The 21,383-nt window shown below is 38.5% G+C and overlaps 1 protein-coding gene across 4 annotated transcripts in view; it reads right to left on the reverse strand.

The window, feature by feature from the left end:
• Nucleotides 1-914: 914 nt before the first annotated feature.
• The window catches only part of pdlim5a (PDZ and LIM domain 5a), a 61,998-nt gene continuing 41,529 nt past the window's right edge, over nt 915-21,383 (reverse strand). For 3 of the 4 annotated variants that reach the window (XM_039803173.1, XM_039803175.1, XM_039803174.1), the window contains 11 exons: nt 19,534-19,596; nt 18,059-18,133; nt 17,745-17,876; nt 17,285-17,446; nt 14,577-14,654; nt 12,060-12,142; nt 6,925-7,126; nt 4,952-5,132; nt 3,071-3,191; nt 2,732-2,847; nt 915-2,227 (listed from right to left, as the gene is read on the reverse strand). In XM_039803173.1, coding sequence (XP_039659107.1) covers nt 2,138-2,227; nt 2,732-2,847; nt 3,071-3,191; nt 4,952-5,132; nt 6,925-7,126; nt 12,060-12,142; nt 14,577-14,654; nt 17,285-17,446; nt 17,745-17,876; nt 18,059-18,133; nt 19,534-19,596 — 1,303 coding nt within the window. In that variant the 3' untranslated portion in view covers nt 915-2,137. The remainder of the gene's footprint in view (nt 2,228-2,731; nt 2,848-3,070; nt 3,192-4,951; nt 5,133-6,924; nt 7,127-12,059; nt 12,143-14,576; nt 14,655-17,284; nt 17,447-17,744; nt 17,877-18,058; nt 18,134-19,533; nt 19,597-21,383) is intronic. The other variant, XM_039803176.1, reaches the window with a different exon arrangement.

The following is a 21,383-nucleotide window of genomic DNA, read 5'->3' on the forward strand; positions in this document are numbered from 1 at the left end:
AACTCAGAAGAGCTGAAAAAGGTGAAACATCTCTGAGTCTGTGTTTTTCAGACAACAGCAGCTACAGTCTGGTGTTACAATCCCACAGTGAAATACAGACACACCTTTACACCGTTTAGCTGTCAGCATTTTAACCGTGTTTAGTCCAGCTGCTAGCTAGCGGTAGGCTAACGTTACCTGCTGTCGAGTGTAGCGTTAACTAGCGTCCCGTGCGGCGATGTTTCAGTTCTCTCTAACGTCCGTTTTCGGAGCATCAGAGAAAAGCGCAGGCATTTAAGTGGCACCTAAATAAGGCATCGAAATCCGCGTTGCTATTTTTAAAATGTAAGGAGTAGAAAGTACAGATAATTGTGTGAAAATGTAAGGAGTAGAAGTAAAAAGTCTGCTGTAAAATAATTACTCCAGTAAAGTATAGTTACCCAAAATTTCTACTTAAGTAAGGTAACAAAGTATTTGTACTTCGTTAGTTGACACCTCTGAAGACAACATGTTGGGAAGGTTAGTGGACAGTCACGTGAAACTACCCTGCCCCATCCACTCCCTGTTGAGTGTCCTGAAATGGAAAAACCCAGTCACCCAAACAGTTAAATACATCTGTCAGATAAGACATTTCTCACCTCTATAAACAAATTAAAATATACAGTTTACTACACAAGGATTATAGTATCCATGTTTGACCTAATTTTTCTGCAGACCAGGACAGAAAGAGTGACTCACTTTTATGAAGCATATGGAGGACGGAATCAACCAGCAACAATTATAACATTCAAAATACATACACACACACATATATACATATACATATATATATATATATATATGTGTGTGTGTGTGTGTGTGTCGGCCTCTGCCTGCACCGTGGCATGCTCGCCTTTTGTTTATTATATATATATATATATATATATATATATATATATATATATATGTATATATGTATATATATATATATCATGAGGTAAAATGTGAACATTATTCATTAAACTATATGGCACAATAAAAAACACATGCATTCACATGCAATTGTGAAGATGTCAGTCTATCATAGTAAGTCGAAATACATAGATATACATAATATGGGCTTCATATTTTGTTACATTTATCTATTTTGTATGTATATTTATTTAATTTATATTTAGAGCCAATTCCGTCCTCCATTAAATCAAGTCCACTTCTCTTTCTCAAGTGCCTCAATGTTGTATATAATAAATGTTACTTATTGTTTTGAAACTGGAACATTTTTGCCAATGTTACAAGTTTCACATGACAAATAAAAAATAAAACATAATCTAACATCTAAGCACTGATAAAAGGCAAGAGGTTTCACCATCTGTTATAATAAACACAGGTAATCAGATGGCTAATATTCTCTTGAAATTGTCTTAATAGCTGCGGATTAGATTGTTAAATTTGATTACAGCTACACAAACATTAACAAAAAAGAAATGCCTGCTTAGAAAATAACTTTCCAATATCCTCCTCTCTCTGAATTCATATAGTAAGGGTATGAATATATATTTTCCACACATTTCTGGTACTGTCTAATTTCAAGCATTAAATGTGATTTAACAGGTTACCCAAGCCTCTTTGTACACTGACTCACTGACAATGGAAAATGTGATGAACTCAACACTGACATGCTTTAGGGAAACTCAAAATTAAACTCTGGATTAAGAAATAAAGACTGGTATCACAAAATCCTATGTATTATTAAATGTCTGACTGTGTTTTCTAGTGTGAGTACACATACACTGCACCATTTGGAACAAAAACTGTTCTATTTTTTTGTATGCATGAGCAAATAATGTATAAAAAACAATGAAAAAATAATAGCATAATCAGAGGTCAGTTTTGGTGAAAAAAGGGTAAAAACAGTGATTCTTTACTGCAAGCTATGTTGCTGCTTATATAAGAATCACAGGAGAAAAGTACTGGAGATTATGTATTACAATGGGTCTGGGTCCCCTGACAAGAATAACTTCACTTTTACATACATGTTACAGTGTTTCCCTTTTTCTGACCTCTTTGCTTGTATAAGTGTTGCTTGAGTTTTATTGTTGCATGATCTATTAAGAGGCTCTCCCACCACATCCACCAAGGGAGAACATATGGCTCGAACATTGTGAGGAAAGTCCAAAATTCATATCTTCAGTGTGTGAGCATGTTTCTTGCAAAGAGGTTTGTCTTTCTTGGAAAAGAAGGTCTGGCCTTCCAGAGTGGTGCAGCACACCTGAGGAAACACACACACACACACACACACACACACACACACACACACACACACACACACACACACACACACACACACACACACACACACACACACACACACACACACACACACACACATAAAGGTTACATAAATGAAGTTGTCCAGAAAACTTTAAATCTCCTCATTGATCACTTTCTCCTTAAAAATTAAGGTAAATATGCAAGAAGGTGCATCTATCCTATCACTGTGAGAGACTCTGAATCTGCTCCTGACTGTGTTTTTATAATGCTCACACACCATGTACAAAAACTATGAAAAATGAACAAAACCTTTATCTATATCCACCAAGTCCAGAAATGGTTAATGCACGTGTATCATATAAAGGTTTTTGATTTGGTTAGTGGCAGTGGTTACCATTGTGACTGCACATCAATACTGACCCTGGTTTAGGCCCCCTGCTCTGGCCCTTTCTGTGTGGAGTTTGTGTGGAGTCTGTGAATATGCTGTGAAGCCTTCACTTACAGTGCAGACAAAGCAGGTGTCATGCCAGGTGTAACCAAGGGCCTCCAGGAACTTGTCTCCAGCCTCAATGGGGAACTCACAGCCATGGCAGCTCGTCCCAAACACACTGTAGAAGTCTTTTTTTTTTTTTTTTTACAGACAAAGCAAGATGGCATCAACAATTTGTATTTTATTTTTCAAACCGAAATATTTCTTTTCTTTATTGTTGGCACCAAAATAAAGGTCTATTCATAACAGAGAGCTACTATTGTGTCTTTCAATGCACAGACTTTTGTCTTTGAGTATGAGACACCCTTCATCAGCCCAATCAGTGCATTTTTCAAAATCCTCATCACTCACCTTGTTCACAGTATGGTTCTCCATCCTCTAGATGGAAGATTTTGTTTCTGATTGGCTGCTGACAGCAAGCGCACAGAAAGCAGTAGACATGCCATGTCTGTTTGAGGGCATTTATCACCTCCTAGGTGCAAAAAAAGCAAACAGTGTGGTTAGTTGGAGGCATCATACAGTTCATTAGGAGCACTGGTCTTTGTGTGTGTCGGTCACAGTAACTGGAAAATTAGATCCAGGATACAGAGACTTTTGGTGGGATGCTGCCATGTTACCTTGCTTATTGGGTCATTATTTGTAACACTGCTGTACATGAAATGTGTCAACAAAAATCGTCCATTTCTATTATCAATCCCTATTTGATCTGTATGGATAATGTGTCTGTTTTACATGTGAATACACATCCTTTCCTGCAGTCTGCCCTTTTCTCATGTCACATTTAAATATTATGGATTTTTTCTTGTGGGGCCACATGACTCAGATTAAAACAGACAAGCTGCTTTCTTTCCCACCCTTAAACTGTGAGAACAAGACAGGACAGGGAATCAATGGAAAGTTGGTGGGCCGGAGTAAAATGAAGGATTAGAAGAGAGGGAGTGAGAAAGCAGGTTAATAAGAAGCCGTAAGCTGGTTGAAGATGTGTGAGAAATAAAGGGTTGAAAGGGATTGAGGCTAAAGAGGTTAGAACACGTGAGGGATGAATGTCAGAGCTGTTACGAGAGCAGAGATCTCAGCTTCCTGACACTCTGGGTTTAATGCTACACGTGCAGCCTCTAGGACACTAAGACTAATTCTCCTAACACCCAAACATGTGCCACATTCCTGAGTTTCAGTGGTGGTCATTTTAGAAATTCTCTATAGCTTTCTTGCATTGGCCCTCTATGGATTTATCCTGCATGTTTGGGGTCAGAGGTACAATGTGGCAGAAATGCAGCAACCTGTGATCCTTTGATGATGTCTACACCTGTGCAATTCATGCCCTATTATTATTTGGTCTCAAATTGATAATACCCATTGCCTATCTAAATTAACAAGAAGAAGATAGAAGAAGGTATAAAGCACATACAGTCATCATTATCAGTTTGTGATAACTGTGAAAGTTGGGTCAACCTCTATTTTAACGCTTACTCAGAAGTAGAATGTTTTAAGTACAATCAACAAGAGCCACTTTTCTGTATCTTTATATTTAAAGTGTCTCACATACGGTACATATATAATCATATAATATCTGGGAGCTGCTTCATGTAATCATGTTCATGCAGTGCTGGCTACCAAACCTTTTTATGCATCTAATTGGCCACTTCCAACACCTCAACCTACAGCTGGCACATAGTGAAACAGTACAGAGGAGTGAAGACTGAATTACACTGACACATGTTTAATCTAGATGCTGTAAACCAGTCTTTACACAACAATTAATCTTTCTGAAGCACAAAAAGGGGGGAAACAGAAAAACCATAAAACAAATAATGTCCGTATGTGTTTGCATTGAATGCCACAGAGGAGGACTATCACTTTTGGTCTCCAAACAAGAGGTGGTGGAGTTTGAAAACAATAGCCACACACAATGTCAAGGCCAGCTATAAAGTAAGTGAACAGGACCAACTTAAAAACCTTCAGAAAAATGGCTAAAAGCTTTAGTAACATTGAGGCTTTTATAAATGCTATCTTTACATGCACTGTAATGCTCGAGTTTAGTTATCATCTTCACTGTCTTTTGCATTGCAGAAAATTATTTTAGTTAATGAATCTGAACTGTTAAGTACAGTATACTCACACACACACACACACACACACACACACACACACACACACACACACACACACACACACACACACACACACACACACACACACCCTACTGCTCCAATTCGCTTTACACCAACTCACCCCCAGTATCTTGGCCTGGCAGCGACTGCATGTCGGAGCTAAGAAATCTTCATAGCAGTGTTCACAGTAGACAGATCTCTGTTCTTCCACAAAGCCTATATCTGCCAGGGATGTACGGCAGTGGGCACAGTTAAACTCCTCCTTATGCCATGATTTCCCCATTGCTACCAAAAATGGCCCTCTGGGAAAAACAAATGGACAAACAGAGACAAAAAGATTAGTTTTTTAAGTTTAAGTTTTTTAAGTTTAAGTTTAAGTTAATAATAACTCTGTATTCTGTATTGACAGAAATTAAACCATATGCAAGAGACACAAGCTAACTATTGTAATTCCTTGTATTAACATGACACATTGTCTTAAATGCAAATTATACATGCAAAGTACCACACTGCTCAGCAGTAGTGTTGATAGGTCATGCAGTCAATATGTGCTTTGTTTTCATTGCCATGTCTACAAACAGCCTCTTGAGGGCAAATGGACAGACCACAAATGAATGAATGAATGAATGATAATGTGAGTAACTCTGTCTAACTTCTGCGAGTTGTCTCTTGGTAACTCAACAGATTTCCTGCTCCTCCATTGTTCCTCCTCTAAGGGAGTTACTACATTGAATATCATAATTTACATCTGATTACATCTAGTTCATTCTGATATGATATTTTCAGAATGTGCAGAAAATTGATCATAATGTTTAGAATTTTTTAGTCTAATAATAAAAGTGTGATGATTTTACTGTATGTGGTGGTTTAAACAACTAAGCCTTAAAAACAAGAAACCAGCAATATTCGGAAAGGACTTTCAACCAGAGAGCCAGTAGATACAATAATGTATTTAGGAGGGCTGCAAGTGATTATCTTTATTATTGATTCATCTAGACTTTTCAATCTGTTAATTACTTATTCTATTGTAGACTGTGTCTGAAAATAGTGAGAAATGCCACTAATCTGAGACCTATAGTCACATCATAACAGGCTGGGTTTGTCCAATGAACTGTCCCAGACGAACATTGAAAATACTTCTTATATTTACAGTGATATACAATTCTACATATCTTTCACATTAAAGCAAATGGCAGCAATCTTTGGCTTTTGTGCTTCAAGAACATAAACAATTAATAGCTTTTCAAAATGGTTCCATCAACTAAGCGAATAATCGTTTCAGTACTCCATTCAGGTCAATAGTTGCTTCAGAAAAGGAGGAACCCATTTTAGAAATCCAATGTCTTGTGAAACATCACCCTCTGCTTCCACTCAGACAGAACCTTGGCACTGTCAACTTTGATGATTAGGTAAAATGGGAAAACAACAGAGACTAACTTACTCCACACAATAGCTGTGCTTATCTGAGCTTTCTCAGATAGTGGCAAGCTTGGCAGCCATTAGCATGTGAGCTACCCTATCCTTAGTGATATGTAATGTAAGGTGACACAAGTTGGGAGATAACACTTGTGTTAGGGCAGGCAGGAGAAGAAGAGAGGTAGGCAGAAAAGAGGAAGAGGAAAAGAGTTCACAATGATGTGCCATTGTATACAACTCTGGGTGGACTTACACAAGAGGGAAACAAAAGACAAACCCTGTATTTTAAACCGAAAGTCTACTGCAGGTGCAACTTAATTCCCCTTATCTAGACTACATTTAGATCTTTGTAGTTCTACAGTTTCATACAAAGATTATTTAGATATATCTAGACATGATTATTATTTTATGTGCCTAACTATACACTGAATAATTGAGAAGTGGACATATTGTCCTTTCCGATCTTAATTTGTTTTCGTACAAATGGATATCTGTGCAGCCAAGTTGAAGGGATTGACTCTTTTTTCATTATCCTTGTGCCACGTTTGTGTGTATGCATGATATGATGGAACTAAACACAATGCATGTCCACTGTTTTTTTTTCTTCACAATTTTCACTATAAATGGTCATGACAGCCTCATTCTGATCCGACCTTATTAGCCGTATTTATCCCTCACCTGATGACCATGTTGCAGTGGGCACACATGGGCGCCCGAGTCCCAGCAGGGATGTGTTCTGCCATCTGGACCAGGGTGTCCTCATCTTTAGGGTGGGGCTGAGGTAAAGGTCGGGCTGGGACAGGACCCCTCGGGACACTGGCACTTCCATTACCTTTCATACCGAAAGATGGGGTGATCAAACTAGTCCTTGGGCCGTGACCTAAAGAAGATAAAGAGAGATAAAAGGTTATACTGGTTAAGAAACAGAGAGACAGAGATGGGACTTACAGCATTCACTTTTCACACTTATAGCATCACAAAGGATGTGCGTGCGTGCGTGTGTGCGTCTGTGTTTTCTTCCCAGGTGTGTAAGTTATTTGACCTCTACCCTCTTTGTCTATACACCCAGCAGGTGTCATGGCGGTGCATGCAGCTGGCTGACTACTGTTGTCATAACCATGAATTTACCACATCAATCTTCCCAGAATCTTTCCCTCCACCTTCAAAACATTCCTATGGCAAATGTGCACACATGACCAAGCACACACACACACACACACACACACACACACACACACACACACACACACACACACACACACACACACACACACACACACACACACAAATAGACCACCAATACATTCCCTCAGCTAAAACCCAGACCCACACATGGCTATACATGTAGCTTGGCCTTTGATCTCCACACTGTGGATGGAGATTTGTTTTTGTATGTGTGTGCATGGTGAGGCAAGGGGCTACTTTTAGAGCTTGGCTTTACCATTACATGCCATGTTTAAGTGTGTCTGTTTGGGCTAGAAACAGGGCTGGGTTTAGATTTAATGTTAGGGGTAGTAAGGTATTCATTTGAAAACTCAATGAAAGTGGAGGTTAAACCTACAATAACTGATTTCTTTGGCCACTTGGGGGCAGCAGAAACAAGTTGTGAACGCAATATATCATCACTTTTTAAGTTGATCTAGTGAACTTGTTAGCAAACAGTTACTTATTTACACATCCAACAGTTATGGAGCAACATTATCATTAATTTGGAGTTGTGTTTCTCCTGAGGGAAATATCTGTTTTTTTAGCTGGTAAATGCTCCACTGTGTTCACCAGCTAGTTTCTAACTGTGTCTGTCTAAGTGTTTAGCAGGAAGAGTTTACATTCGGTTTTTAAAGCTTATTTGCTGAAAACAACCACCTGCTGCAGCTGAAAACTACGCTTTGAGGAGTGGGGAGAGTGAACCAAAACCAAAAGTTGCGGATCGGACAGCTAAACGATGAGGTGAAACTCGCTGTAAAGCTCTGTAAAGCCGAATGCAGCTGCAGATTCAGGTGATAATTCTCTGTATGTCCATCACTAACAGCATCCCCTTTCACATTGTCATTTGATACATTGTTATAATAAAAATAGTATAAGAAGTATAGGTGCTTTAAGTTTAAGCTTGCATTTGACAGTCCTAGATGGAGGCTAAAACACAGCTTTAAGATGCCATAAATATGAATGCGTCCTGCACTGTAAGGCTGCCTAAACCAAAATTTCCTGCAAAATAATAGCAATAATTTGTTAAATGTTATAAAACGACATTTTACACAGTTTGACATTTCAAACTGCCCTAAACTGATATAAAGTACACAGGGATGAAATGTTCCGTGATGGATCATGTGGAAACAAACCCATACTAATTTTTTTGGGGGACTTTAGAAAACAAAGAAATTATAGAGATTGTAAGTAAAAGTATGAATAACACTTCAAAAGATTGTGATATTGATATGTCTCTAATAAAAAAATAGGCAGGATTGTAGACCCACTATATAATTTATCATTTAAAACAGGAGTATTTCCTGACAGATGAAAGAAGCTAAAGTCATCCCATTGTATAAATCTGGTGACTCACATATTTTCAAAAACTATAGACCGGTATCCTTGCTTTCTCAGTTCTCAAAAATACTTGAAAAACTATTTATCACAAAGATAGATAATTTCATTGAAAAAACAATTTACTAATTGATCTAAAATTAGAAAAATTTGATATGGTTGATCATGAAATCCTGTTAAAAAAATGGAAAGGTATGGCATCAGAGGTGTGGCCTATAACTGGATAAAAAACTGTATAGAAAACAGGAGTCAGTTTGTTCAAATTGGTAATCACCGGTCAGTGAGCCTTAGTACTTCCTGTGGCGTTCCACAGGGGTCAGTATTAGGCCCGAAACTGTTTATCCTCTACCTAAATGACATTTGTAAAGTATTAAATGTACTCAAATTAATTGTTTTTGCTGATGACACAACTAATTTTTGTTGCAGGGATGACTTGTAGCAGATGCTGGAAATGGTCACAAAAGAAATGCATAAATTAAAACTTTGGTTTGATTGAAATAAGTTATCTTTAAACTTGAACAAATCTAAATATATGATATTTGGAAATCGTCCTATAAATACAGATGTGAAAATAGTAATTGATAACGAAATAATTGAAAGAGTCTATGAAAGTAAATTTCTGGGCGTTGACCATAAAATTTGCTGGATGCCCCACATTAAATACCTGTGCATGAAGATGGCCAGAAGTATTGGTATATTGAGCAAAACTAGATACATACTGAACCAAAATACACTACATACTCTTTATTGCACGCTTATTTTACCATATATGTTATATTGTGTGGAAGTTTGGGGAAATACCTACAAAAGCACCTTACAAAATATTTGCACATTGCAAAAAAGAGCAATCAGGATAATAAATCACACAGGGTATTATGAGCACACTTATCATCTGTTTTTGAATTCACATTTGCTGAAATTTATGGATATTGTTAAATTTAAAACTGTACAATTTATGTTTAAAGTTAAAGAAAATAATTTACCATGTAACAATGTTTATTGATAGAGACGGGGGATATCATCTAAGAGGACAATGTATGTTCAAACAACCTCTTGTGCGAACTGTGGTTAAAAGCATGTGTGTTTCGGTTTGTGGGGTGACCTTATGGAATGAACTGAACAATAACATCAAACAGTTGTTATTATATACATCATCATTCAGTTCAAAAATAGATTAAAGAAATCAATACTAAACCAATACAGAAAGGAATAGACCGAAACATAGAAATGGAATTGTAATGTAAAGGTATTGTCGTAAGTTATTCTAAGACCTGAAAAATTGTATGCTGTATTTGCATATCTATTTGTTTTGTAATAATATGATGTTGTCATAAGGTTGTATGTTGAAAGTGAAGTTGCTTCAGGAATGAGGGTGTGTGTGTGTGTGTGTGTGTGTGTGTGTGTGTGTGTGTGTGTGTGTGTGTGTGTGTGTGTTGTTTTACAACACAGTCTCACGGCAGTTCGTGAAATGGTCAAGTACTTTACTTCTATTTGATTCGTGTACACAAACACGTTTATCTCGTTTTTTTGTGATGGTCAGCACGTTTTTTTTTGTGATGGTCAGCACGTTTTTTATAATACCAACAATTGCATAGCTGTATAACGGCACAGTTGAGTTTAGGAAAACAATAACGGGACGTGGGACAACAACGGGGCATGCCTGGGTTTAGGAAAAGAAGAACGGGATGGTTGGGTTTAGTAAAAGAAGAAAGTGACGGTTGGGTTTAGGAAAGGTGACACGCGGGACACAATCCCCGGTCTCCTGGGTGAAAGTCCTCTGTTGTTTGACCCATCCACCACCCCAACCAACCTCCCTATGCAGACTTTCGGGCTTTCATACTACTTGCTACCGTAGTCACTCGTAATGCTACGTCATCTTCTCATTGAGAATCGTGCTGTGATCACAAAAGATGCTTCCCATTGAAATACATTAGTTTAAAAAATGTGCTGACCATCACAAAAAAACCCACTAGATAAACGTGTTTGTGTACACGAATCAAATTGATTAAATTTCACAAACTGCCGTGAGACTGGGTTGTGTCACTATATTTTACAATGGACATTTGCAACAAGGCACTGTCTGACAGCCTGGGTTCCTTAACTGCAGCTCAGAATTCAAGATGGGTCCGTGGCTTACTGCTGCTAGGGCGCTATACGGCTAGTAGTATATTTTCACGAGCTTTTCCTGGGTAAGTGACTACAATTATGATTGTTGTTGAGAGGCAGCTACATCAGGGAGAGAACTACCTAGAAAAGATACTCAATCCCAGTATCTATGGGCTGAGTGCAGATGGAGTATGGGCATTATACTGCAGCTCTGTGGCTTGCCTTTATTCAAAACTCCCGACAGGTCCCTTCAGTAAATATTATCTTTCTAACTGAGTAAAATTGCTGCATGTGTGACTGAGCAAGGCGCCACAGGCAAAGCGGGGCTTTCTTGCCTGCTTAATGGTCTTCCACAGAGGAAAAAGACGAGAAATGAAAAAGAAAGTCTGCAATGACCTATTTCACAACATATGTCACGCTTCAACCATGGAAAATAAGCCTCTTTCCCCTTGCTAACTGGCTGCAACAACATTCAATCCAACAGCAGTAAATCAGTTTTACACTATTCCAGGATTTGGAACCAAACAGTTTTTGTATGGGAAAAACATTATTTTAGCTGTAGGGGGAATATATTAACCAATCAATCAAAATATGTCCTTAAAAGAAGATTTAGTTCAAACCCTGAATGAGTTTATTTTTAGGAATCTATTTTGGGGGACTTTTCATATTAGGTATACATGCATTCACTGTGACTTATGCTAAGAAAACAGTTAAGGCACCTCAACCTGATTATACTCCACTAGTTAATTTAGTAATAGAAATACTACAACATCCCTACAGTAAAAGCAACTCACGCACAGGCATATATATATATACTTTTGTTGGATTTGGCAATTGATTTAGGCAGTAATGTACTATTCCACAGACTTCATGCAGCAATTGGCTGAACAAAATTGTATTTTAGTCACTGAAACCCATTTATGAATGCATATATCCTGTATTTTTTAATGTGTTCACAAAGACAGAAATGTTATTTCAGACAATTAAAAGGACACATGCCAATTGTGGCTTTGTCCCCAATCCCTGAATCATATTTCATACAGAGTGGAACAATTACAGCTGGCAATAACCAGGGCTCATTGTGGATGTGTAAAAAAGTTAATGAAAACACATTTAAGATGTGCTGCTATAACAAGTGGACAGAAGAGAACACACACAGTGTTTACCCTGGATTGCAGCAGGTCCTTTGGTCATGGTCTTGACAACTGCAGACTCATGGCTGTTGAGTTCTGGCTCCTCTCCCTCCTCACTGTGCGGCGAGACAAAATGGAAATTATATGTAAATCAATTAATGTTTTGTAATTAAATTCATTGAATTAAAACACACCAGAAACCATTGCCACTGCACATTAAACTCAATTTGCAATGCTTGAGTTGCAAAATACATGGTTATTCATGGTTATGTTCATTCAGAGTGATAGGTACATACTACTCTGTCTTAGTTTCTGTTATTTACAAAGATTTCGTTCCCAGCTACATATCTTTTGAGAGCCCACTGTACTCGTAGCCATTAGAAGAAAAAAATGCCAGCACAGTCTCATTTTTCAAGTTCCTGTCAAAATGCAGTAAGACAGATTCCAGAGCACCTACCTGCTGACAGAGCGGAGACAAATATGGTACCAAACAAAACACAGCATGCAGCTCCAGGCAAAACAGTACAGTACTCAACTTCACGATGCACTTCCTACTTGTGAATACAGTACGCACAAAAATGTTGCCCGTGTGCCACTTTCACAGCATAACAGAGTCCAGGCCACCGGCCTGATGATGGATAGGATACTTGTAGGTTGATAATGATACAGCACACCCATTCAAAACTGATGCCAGTATATCAATTCAAATTAACAGAGAGAACTACGAAAGAGTGAAATATAGCATGAACAAAAGTGCCCATTCCAGATGTGCTGTAGACAGATAACAGACTACCAGTACTAATGGTGTAGGAAAGTTCTTATAGTATAGATCTCATGTTATTTAGTGGATTATTTCTATTTCAAATGTCTCTAAATGCACAGGCAATGTATGGGTTTGGATGCTTCATTGAAGTCATGAAGAGATAACCTCAATGAATGAATCCCCACGGCAACATTGGCAGTCCATTTACATGGGCCCCAAAAATTTAAACTAAATTTCACATTTGGGTCAAAGGCTGATTCATTTTAAGAGACTCTGCAATAAACTTTAGTGGTGATCACATCAAAGGATGCCAGAAAACTCATTCAAGTGACGGAAGAGAGAAAATGACTTCACAGGACCAGCTCTCTACACAAAGTAGATTAGTAGATAGAACTGAGCCTACCATAGTGCTGTTATAGGTAGTCAGTTTATATTCACTGCGCAGTTTTACACATTTTGTCTCTAAATAAATGTAAACATGAAATATCCGTGGCATTGTTTCGAGTACTAAGGCAACGCATTGTTTTTCGCAGGGCAATATATTCTTTTTTATGTTGCACACATCTCTTTCAGGACAAAACGTCGCTGAACAAAATAATCCCTCATGATGCAGTCTTTCTTGTTAAATTTGTTCATTGTTCAATGCTCTTGGGTCAGATCTACATGGAGGGAAGCAATTGTTTTTCTTTAGGAAAAATGTGTCTGGAAGGTTTTTATTTTGTCGAGACACTTCTCCATAAGGGTCATTCAAGTTCTCTTAATAAGGGTAGTATTGACTGATTGTCCAATAATTATAATTGATCATTAAACATCTAAAATCACAAACATTCTTTCACATTAAAAGCCATTATTAATCACTACATTGAAAATACATGTACATATTTAAAGCTTTCTTGTTTCAATAGAATTAAGTCATGTAGACTGAATACAAAATATGTTTGCAGATTTGGTTTAAAGAGCACCAGGCTTTTTAAAGTCATTTTCTGATTAACTTTCTGTCTTGAAGAGCGATGCCAGAGCTCGTCCAGCTATCGCTGTGGAAAGGAACGAAATACCTTCGCTTTTCAATCATTTGGGGCCTCAGAGCCACTCTCCACTGCCCTTTAATATGAGGCAACATGAATAACCTCTCTATTAGTAACATCAAAGTGTGTGTGTGTGTGTGTGTGTGTTTTCAAGTATGTGTGTGTTCATCAGCGCAAGCTTGGGTGGGCCAGAAATCTCTCTACCCAGACGTATTACACCCATAATGCATAGTTGTAGCCGATGCCAACAGTTGGATCACTGCTGTGCTCCCCTTGTGCCTGGCTGTTAGGGGACTCATGGGATACAAGTGTTATGGCAACTGCAGCCATAGTTACGTTGAGTTGTGCTTGAATGTTTTGTGTGAGTGAGAAAGCCTGAAAGAGAAGAAATGAGAGAGAGTGATAGACCATTTGAGAGGTGAATTGACAGACAGAGAGAGACAGAGAGAGACAGAGACGACGAAAGAGGAAAAATGTTGCACTTGTGCGTGTGCTGGCTTCACCTCAGTAGATGTTCCGTGTTTCAGCTGCCCTCCCAGCCTCTGCTGTGATATTTCCTTGCACACACTTCATTTCAACACTTGGGACATCCATAACATCAAATGTTCCCTACAGAGCAGGGGGGCCACTTGGTTTACCACCCAGGACTACCTCTAAAATCACAGATTTAAACTTTCTGAATGAGTACTGTGGAAGAGCAGTTGCGGGATATGTGATCAAATGTACAACTAACAAGGAAAGGAGAGGAGACTTTAAATTTACCTAAAGACATAGACAGCATTGACGGGAGAAGAGAAGAGAGGGTCTCCCTCTTCTGTGGCAGACTGATGCCAAGACACCCTTTGGTGTGAGAAGAAAAATAGCACAGAAATAAGGAATGGAAAAAGTAATACATGAACAAAACATGACAGAGATAGTTTTTTAGATGACTGTCAGCAATGTCATTTTAGTATTTGTTATGGTCAAATACAAAGAAAAAAATGTGAATCTCAACTGAATGGACAAATGGTTAGAAAAGGCATCTGCTGAATACACACTGTTGAACACACGCTACACTGACAAGGATTGTGATAAATGCACCCAGTGGACTGTTGTGTTTGCATTGATTCCAGCTAATCAGCCTCTAGTCGATACAGTCCTGATGTAAGAACTCTCTATAGGAAAGAGACTGTCACACTGCAGAGCATCTTTCTTCATTCTCATTATCTGCTTATCATTTTGTATTGCATATGTCTGACAGGAGGAGTCTTACATCTATAGCCAGAGAGAGAGGGTGTAGATAGTAGACCGACAGTGCCAGCTAGCTGCAATTTCATTGCCATTTTCATTAGACCCCATTTACATTTTAACTATTGCAAACAATTTTGCATAGACCAATAGCACCTCCACCAAATTAGTGTCCAGAAATCTGATACATTCTTACAATTATTCTTATGATCAACAGGTGGGATTAACTTCAAAAGTCAATCTGAAAGGTTCTCAGTGTTTTCAGCTTGTGACTCTATAAAACAAAGGAGTATCTACTTGCAATCCCTTATGGCCTTACTATAAACATTGTTTAAATTATCCCCAGGTAGGTGACCCACTGCTATAAGTAACCATGAAGGTAGAAAAGTAGGTAAATCAAGCAAGTAAATCAGTAAGCTTTCTGACTAATTAACTCAACTGGAATTAGTGGGTCTTTGTAAATTATAGTGTGGTCTAGACCTACTCTATCTGTAAAGTGTCTTGAGATAACTCTTGTTATGATTTGATTCTATAAATAAAATTGAATTGAATTAAATTAGCTGTTTTCTCTATACTGAAACAGAGAGAAGAGCATCAGCTTACATCAAGCAGAACGGTCCTGTAAAGAACAGGAAGGACCCCATCCTCATCATACTATTAAGCTATAACGCTCTGCGAGATTAAAGGCTATAGTGCCATCTATTCACATTATCTGGGCGAACAAGCATTCAACAATTTATTCACTATTGCTATGGTAATTGTCTAACAACAGGTGACAAGTAGAGCAGGAAATAAGATGCTCCCCAGTCCTTCATTCATCAGAGCCAATTACAGCACAGCTCGTTAATATTCTCCACCAATCAGGCCAATTATGTGGAAACTTAATTGGATTCTGCAAGACTGTGATTGGTTGATTAATGGAGGCCCCACTGTTTTGATTCAATAGTAGCCGGTTAGAGTGCTGACCATCTGGAAGTACTGGGCCACATACTGTATGAACCTTGTTAACTGCAGTGATAATTAAAGAGGGTTGGGAGGTAGTAAGGAGGGAGAGAGAGAGAGGAATACATTTATTTTCTTTCTCTCCTGTTTTGTATTCTACACTTTTTTACATTAATAGATTTCAACCTTGATCATGTATTACTACCCTGTCAGTGGCCTTGCTCTGCTCCCTGTTGTTGTTCCTGTGTTTATCTTATCTGAAGTCTATTTTCAGCACTGCATGCCACCTAATAATGAGACTTCTTGTTTGCTGGTGTTACGCAATAATGAGGAAAAAAAGAGTACATGTCAGTCCCCCAACTGTTTACATATGTTAAGTTACCCTGTGTGTCTGTAGCACCGATGAGAACGTGTATTATGCATCTCATAAATGTGTTGGTTTGGTATGAACATTGAACAAATGGTCCATTAACATAGCTGACTGCTGTCCAGCAGCTCTCTCCACCACACAACAGATGGTCTATAATTCAGTGCTGTGATATTCTTTGGATCAAATTCAATCCTCACACACTATAGGCCTACCATCCATGCGTGTATGCCATCATGCACGCACACACAATGACAAAGACATCCACCCATTCGAACTCTCTCTCCCACACACTTTTCATACTTCACGGTTTAAACGTGTACAGTTGTGTCCACTAGCCAATGACTGATCTCTGTGAGAAGCTGCCAAGTTTTTTCACAGTGACCACAGAATGTCATAGTTGGTATGAGTTGTCTCCACAGAGACATATGGGCCGTGTCTTTCGGTGCTGGCATGCTCTGACCAAACACTGCAATGAATAGCATGTTCAGTGGACTCAAGGCTGTTTATACCATGTGTTAAAAATAGGGATCGGTCTAACATATATTTTTGTCAAATTCTACAACAAATATAATCTATAAGAACATTTTTAATCCTTAAGTCGTCTTCCTTGTTGAAATGAGTTTATGAGTGCTACTATTGTGAAGCCTCATGCATCCCATCACACAGCGAATGAGTCTCCACACGTTATATCACATTATTTGTAAGTGGATGATTTTATTATTGTCACTCTTTCCTGGATTCAGACCTGGACAAAACCATGTTTAAAAAATGTTGAAGCCAAAACAATAATAATATGAAGAAAAGCTGATTAATATTGATTGTTCTCCATCCTTTTCAATTTAAAACAGTGTCAAAGAACAATTCTTAAGCAGTCAATGCCATTTTCAGTTATACAGCAAAAGCTAGTTTTGTCCAGGTCTGCCCCGTCTACCTCTTGTTCTTGGGCAGATGCAGCTCACTGACGCTATGATGCTTCTTCTTCTTCCTCAAGTGTAGTGGCGGAGCTTGAGTGATTGGGGTGATGAGCAGGGCGTCCAATAAGCACTGAGATGCTGCCTTCTCAGGAGGCCAAGGACTGCTCTGATAAGTTGTTCTGACAAGGTGATGACACATTGAGGAAGAGAGGAGGCAGAGGATGAAAAGGAAATCGTGATGGAACCAAGATGTCAATTGTGAGTCATTACAAATAGGGTAGAAAGAGAAAAGGGTTTTAGAAGTAGTTAATTAAAAGCTTAAAGATAGAGGTCATTGGAAGGGAATACACAGAAGGATACTTTCAGAGGGAAGCACACACACACACACACACACACACACACACACACACACACACACACACACACACACACACACACACACACACACACACACACACACTCACACACTATGTCTACCTTGCCTGCACTGGACTACGGTGCTCAGCGTGTGTGTTTCGTGTAAGTTGTTTGGGGGCACTGGGGGTAAGAGGAGGGGAGCAGGGGGCTGCTTTGGGTAGGAATTCCAGAGGACTTGACAGGAGCTCTCTTCTATTTACAAATACACAACAACAGTGATATTAAATGTCTCCACAGACAATACCGAAGAAAATGACCACAACATTGTTTCAGTAAGTGTGGCAGCTTGGCATTGTTCCTAATTATAGTAGAAGTAAGTTGAACAAATTTTCATTTCCTGCAACATTTAAGTAAAAATCCTTATAACACTGTACCTGACTGGTTTGGTAGAAAGTACATGATGACATGCTGATATAGGAGATAGATGAGAATTGACTTGGACTGTGAAACTGAGGGGACAGACATCACAGAGTGGACAGAGAGTTGAAAGCAATTCAATGACATGTCACCTTCATGTGCATCGAGTGTAAAATGTATGTGTGGCACATGTGTTGAGGAGAAAGTTCTGAGTTTGCGCAGCCTTGAAAGACTTGGTAGCTTGTCTATATAATTTGTGGTCATCACCATCATGATCAGTCGCACGGCCACTGGACTCAAACATTTTTGAGTCTGTGCTGTCCTCCAGTGGTGGCACAGGGGAATTGATAGACCAAGGTACCAAAAGTAAAATAAATTATTATAGTCAAAGCCTTTTTTTGGACCCATTATGCATTTTAGGGTAATACTGTGAACTTTTATAAAACATCCCAAGCTCAATGTACCTTTCAGCTGTGGGCAGTCAAAAGCTTGGTGGCTCTGTAACTGTACTATCTGAAGCAGCTGGTCTATGGACAGGGACAGGATCAGAAGAAGCCTCTGGTGCTTAGTTTTGAAATAATGAGTATAGTCCTTGAGCAGATGATACGCTAGAAAATGATGCTGCAGTGTGGGTACAAACAGAACTTGGTCCAAGAAATGTGGGATACTGACTGGCATAAACACTTCATCAAAAGAAGTGTCATTTGGTCTTTGGGCATGACAAAATGGTATTTGGCTTGGGGTTGAACCAGTGCACCTTAAGGGTACAAGCATTTGAGCTAATGGATAGTTCATGTTAGACAAATGGGTGGGATGTATTTCATAAAACATGTCAACAGAATTGGAATACGTCATTGGGAAGGTGACTAAGTGAAGGGATGTTGTAGATGACACGTTCTTTGCTTGATATTGAGTATTTAAGAGGCTGCCAAGTTTGGAAATGAGGACATAGTTGGGTATTGTAGTGCCCTCCTCTTGCTGTTGCTGATAGGCTGATAAGCCTGATGATTGTGGCTGTGGTTGGTCAATGTGATCAGATGTGGGTATGGCTCCTGCATCATTCAGCCCCCTCTCAGGCATAGAGTAAAAGCCCTACTTGGTCAGAGGATTGATGCGTTGGAGACCTGTCACTGGCAGATTACAGATAGCAGAGCATACTTAGTTTTTGGTGCATTCAAGTATATAATTTTGTTCAAAGATGAAGTTTGTTATTGTGGAGGTGTGAAAAAGATCAGTAAATGCATGTATGTGAAATCAGTGTTATAGCTTGCAAAACACTAGTGTATTAAACTTCAGTTTGTAACACATTAACTTATTGAACACAGTTTTGTACACCACAGATTAGACGTGGTTAGTTAGGTCCTGTGATTCAATTAAAAGCCTTTACGTGACTGTTGTTTAATTTAAAAGTGACTACTGTGTTGCGGGACAATTTTATGTGAAAGGTGAATAGGTGAAGAAAAGTGTTACAAGTTCAGATGATGATTTATACCTGACCTCCCCACTGTTTGTCTCAGACTCAGTGAGACAACTAGAAGAGGAAAGAGGGGAGGAACTAAGGAAGAAGGGAGAAAGGAAGGAAGGAAAGGGACACCAGAGAAAAGGAAACAAGAAAAATACGTAATCACTTTATTAGCTACAATATAGAATAATAGTTTTTCAAACTCAAATGTCAAACTGTTTTCAAAAAGCAACACCATTACAATCTATGAAGAAGAACCTATTATTAAATCTGCAGTAAGTAAACATAGGGATGAAATAAATGTAAAGGCACTGGAGAAATATTTTACATTGCCAGGGTTTTAAAATAAAACCTTTGCATTACAAGCCATTTATAGCATGTATACAGTCCTTCTGTATACTATCATAGCTGAACAACCTGCTCTCTAAAAAGAGCCTTCCTGACTTGCATACAACCTATACCATACAAATGTCTTCTTCTTGGACGGTCTAGTTACATCCACATACATTGTTTTATACTGTACATACACGCATAGCAAGTTGAAATCTCTCTTTCCATTTTTCAGATGCCACCATATTTCAAGACACTATTTTATAATATAGTTCCAATGCAGATATGACAGCTGTAAACAATCCATTAAAGCTTTTAAAAAAGGTCTGAAGTGTCTTCCATAACATGAAGTTATACAACAGTCCAAATGACATGAAGGAACATTCATAACTGTCTAATGCACTGGCTGCACTCTCACACAGACCAAGGCCAGATTTGCTATTTTCAGTGATTTAGAAATAGATTTAGAAATAGACTTATTCCTCAAAATCACACACCTTTCCTGTTTTGCCATATCTACATTACAGTAGTACAGAACACAATGAGGAAACAACAGTGTCGTAATGTAGTGTATTTGTAAAGACTGTTTTTTCAGTCCTTTTTTGTGTTTCTTTCTCATTAGCTGTATGCAGACTTCCAGAATAGGCTGCAGGGTATGTTTATTTAAAGCTTTAGTGCGTAACTTTTTAATATTAATGAACGTCAGCTACATTCAAGCCATTGCCAAATGAGTTGCTACAAAGCTAATTAAGACTATCAGCTCCTCACAACTCTCTCTGTATTTCTCAGTATGGCTATGTTCAGAAGATTGTGTTGCCCAGCAACTTTTCGATTACCTCTTCTGAAGAATCCATCATGTTTTTTTAATCCTCCGTGTCCTTCTTGGTAACTAGCAACTGCGTGGAGGAGGGGTGGGGGCTGTGCGTGATCACGGAAGGCTTGTATCATGTGGATGCGCCGACAGTGTTGTTATCATTACTTAGAAATCCTCATGGAGGTGACAGAAACTACGCACTATAGCTTTAAACATTCCTGTGATTTCTGTGCATCATTATGTTCTTCTATGTTTAAGAATGAAAAGAGTGAATAATTCATAAAATGTTGTCTGTACAACTCTCAGCAGGCCACCTCAGCTGGTTTCCTTTTCTCATAACCATGGAAACTGGTCCTGCGTACTCTCTATCGCAACCAGAACATACAATATGCAGTATGTAAACTCAGTATATGTACTGTATGCGCTGTAGTAAAGACTATAAGTTCTGTAGTTAAGTCCGACATAGGCAAGGATGATGATGGACAGCTGCATATTTGAATTTGCATAGAATAATTGATTAGATCAATTCATTAAAAATTCTGGATTACTTATCTTCCATATTTGTTACTGTGGAAAATCATGCGACACAAAACCACACAAAGATGAAGCTGGTAACATGTTCTTTGGCTCAATACTTCATCCTAACCATCCAAATTAGCATGCATATACCTTTCTTTTTCATGAAATCACAACTTTCTACACAGAAAGGAGCATACAAATGCTTTAACTATACCCA

Source organism: Perca fluviatilis, chromosome 6 (genome assembly GCF_010015445.1).
Source record: "Perca fluviatilis chromosome 6, GENO_Pfluv_1.0, whole genome shotgun sequence".
NCBI classification, from domain to species: Eukaryota; Metazoa; Chordata; class Actinopteri; order Perciformes; family Percidae; genus Perca; species Perca fluviatilis.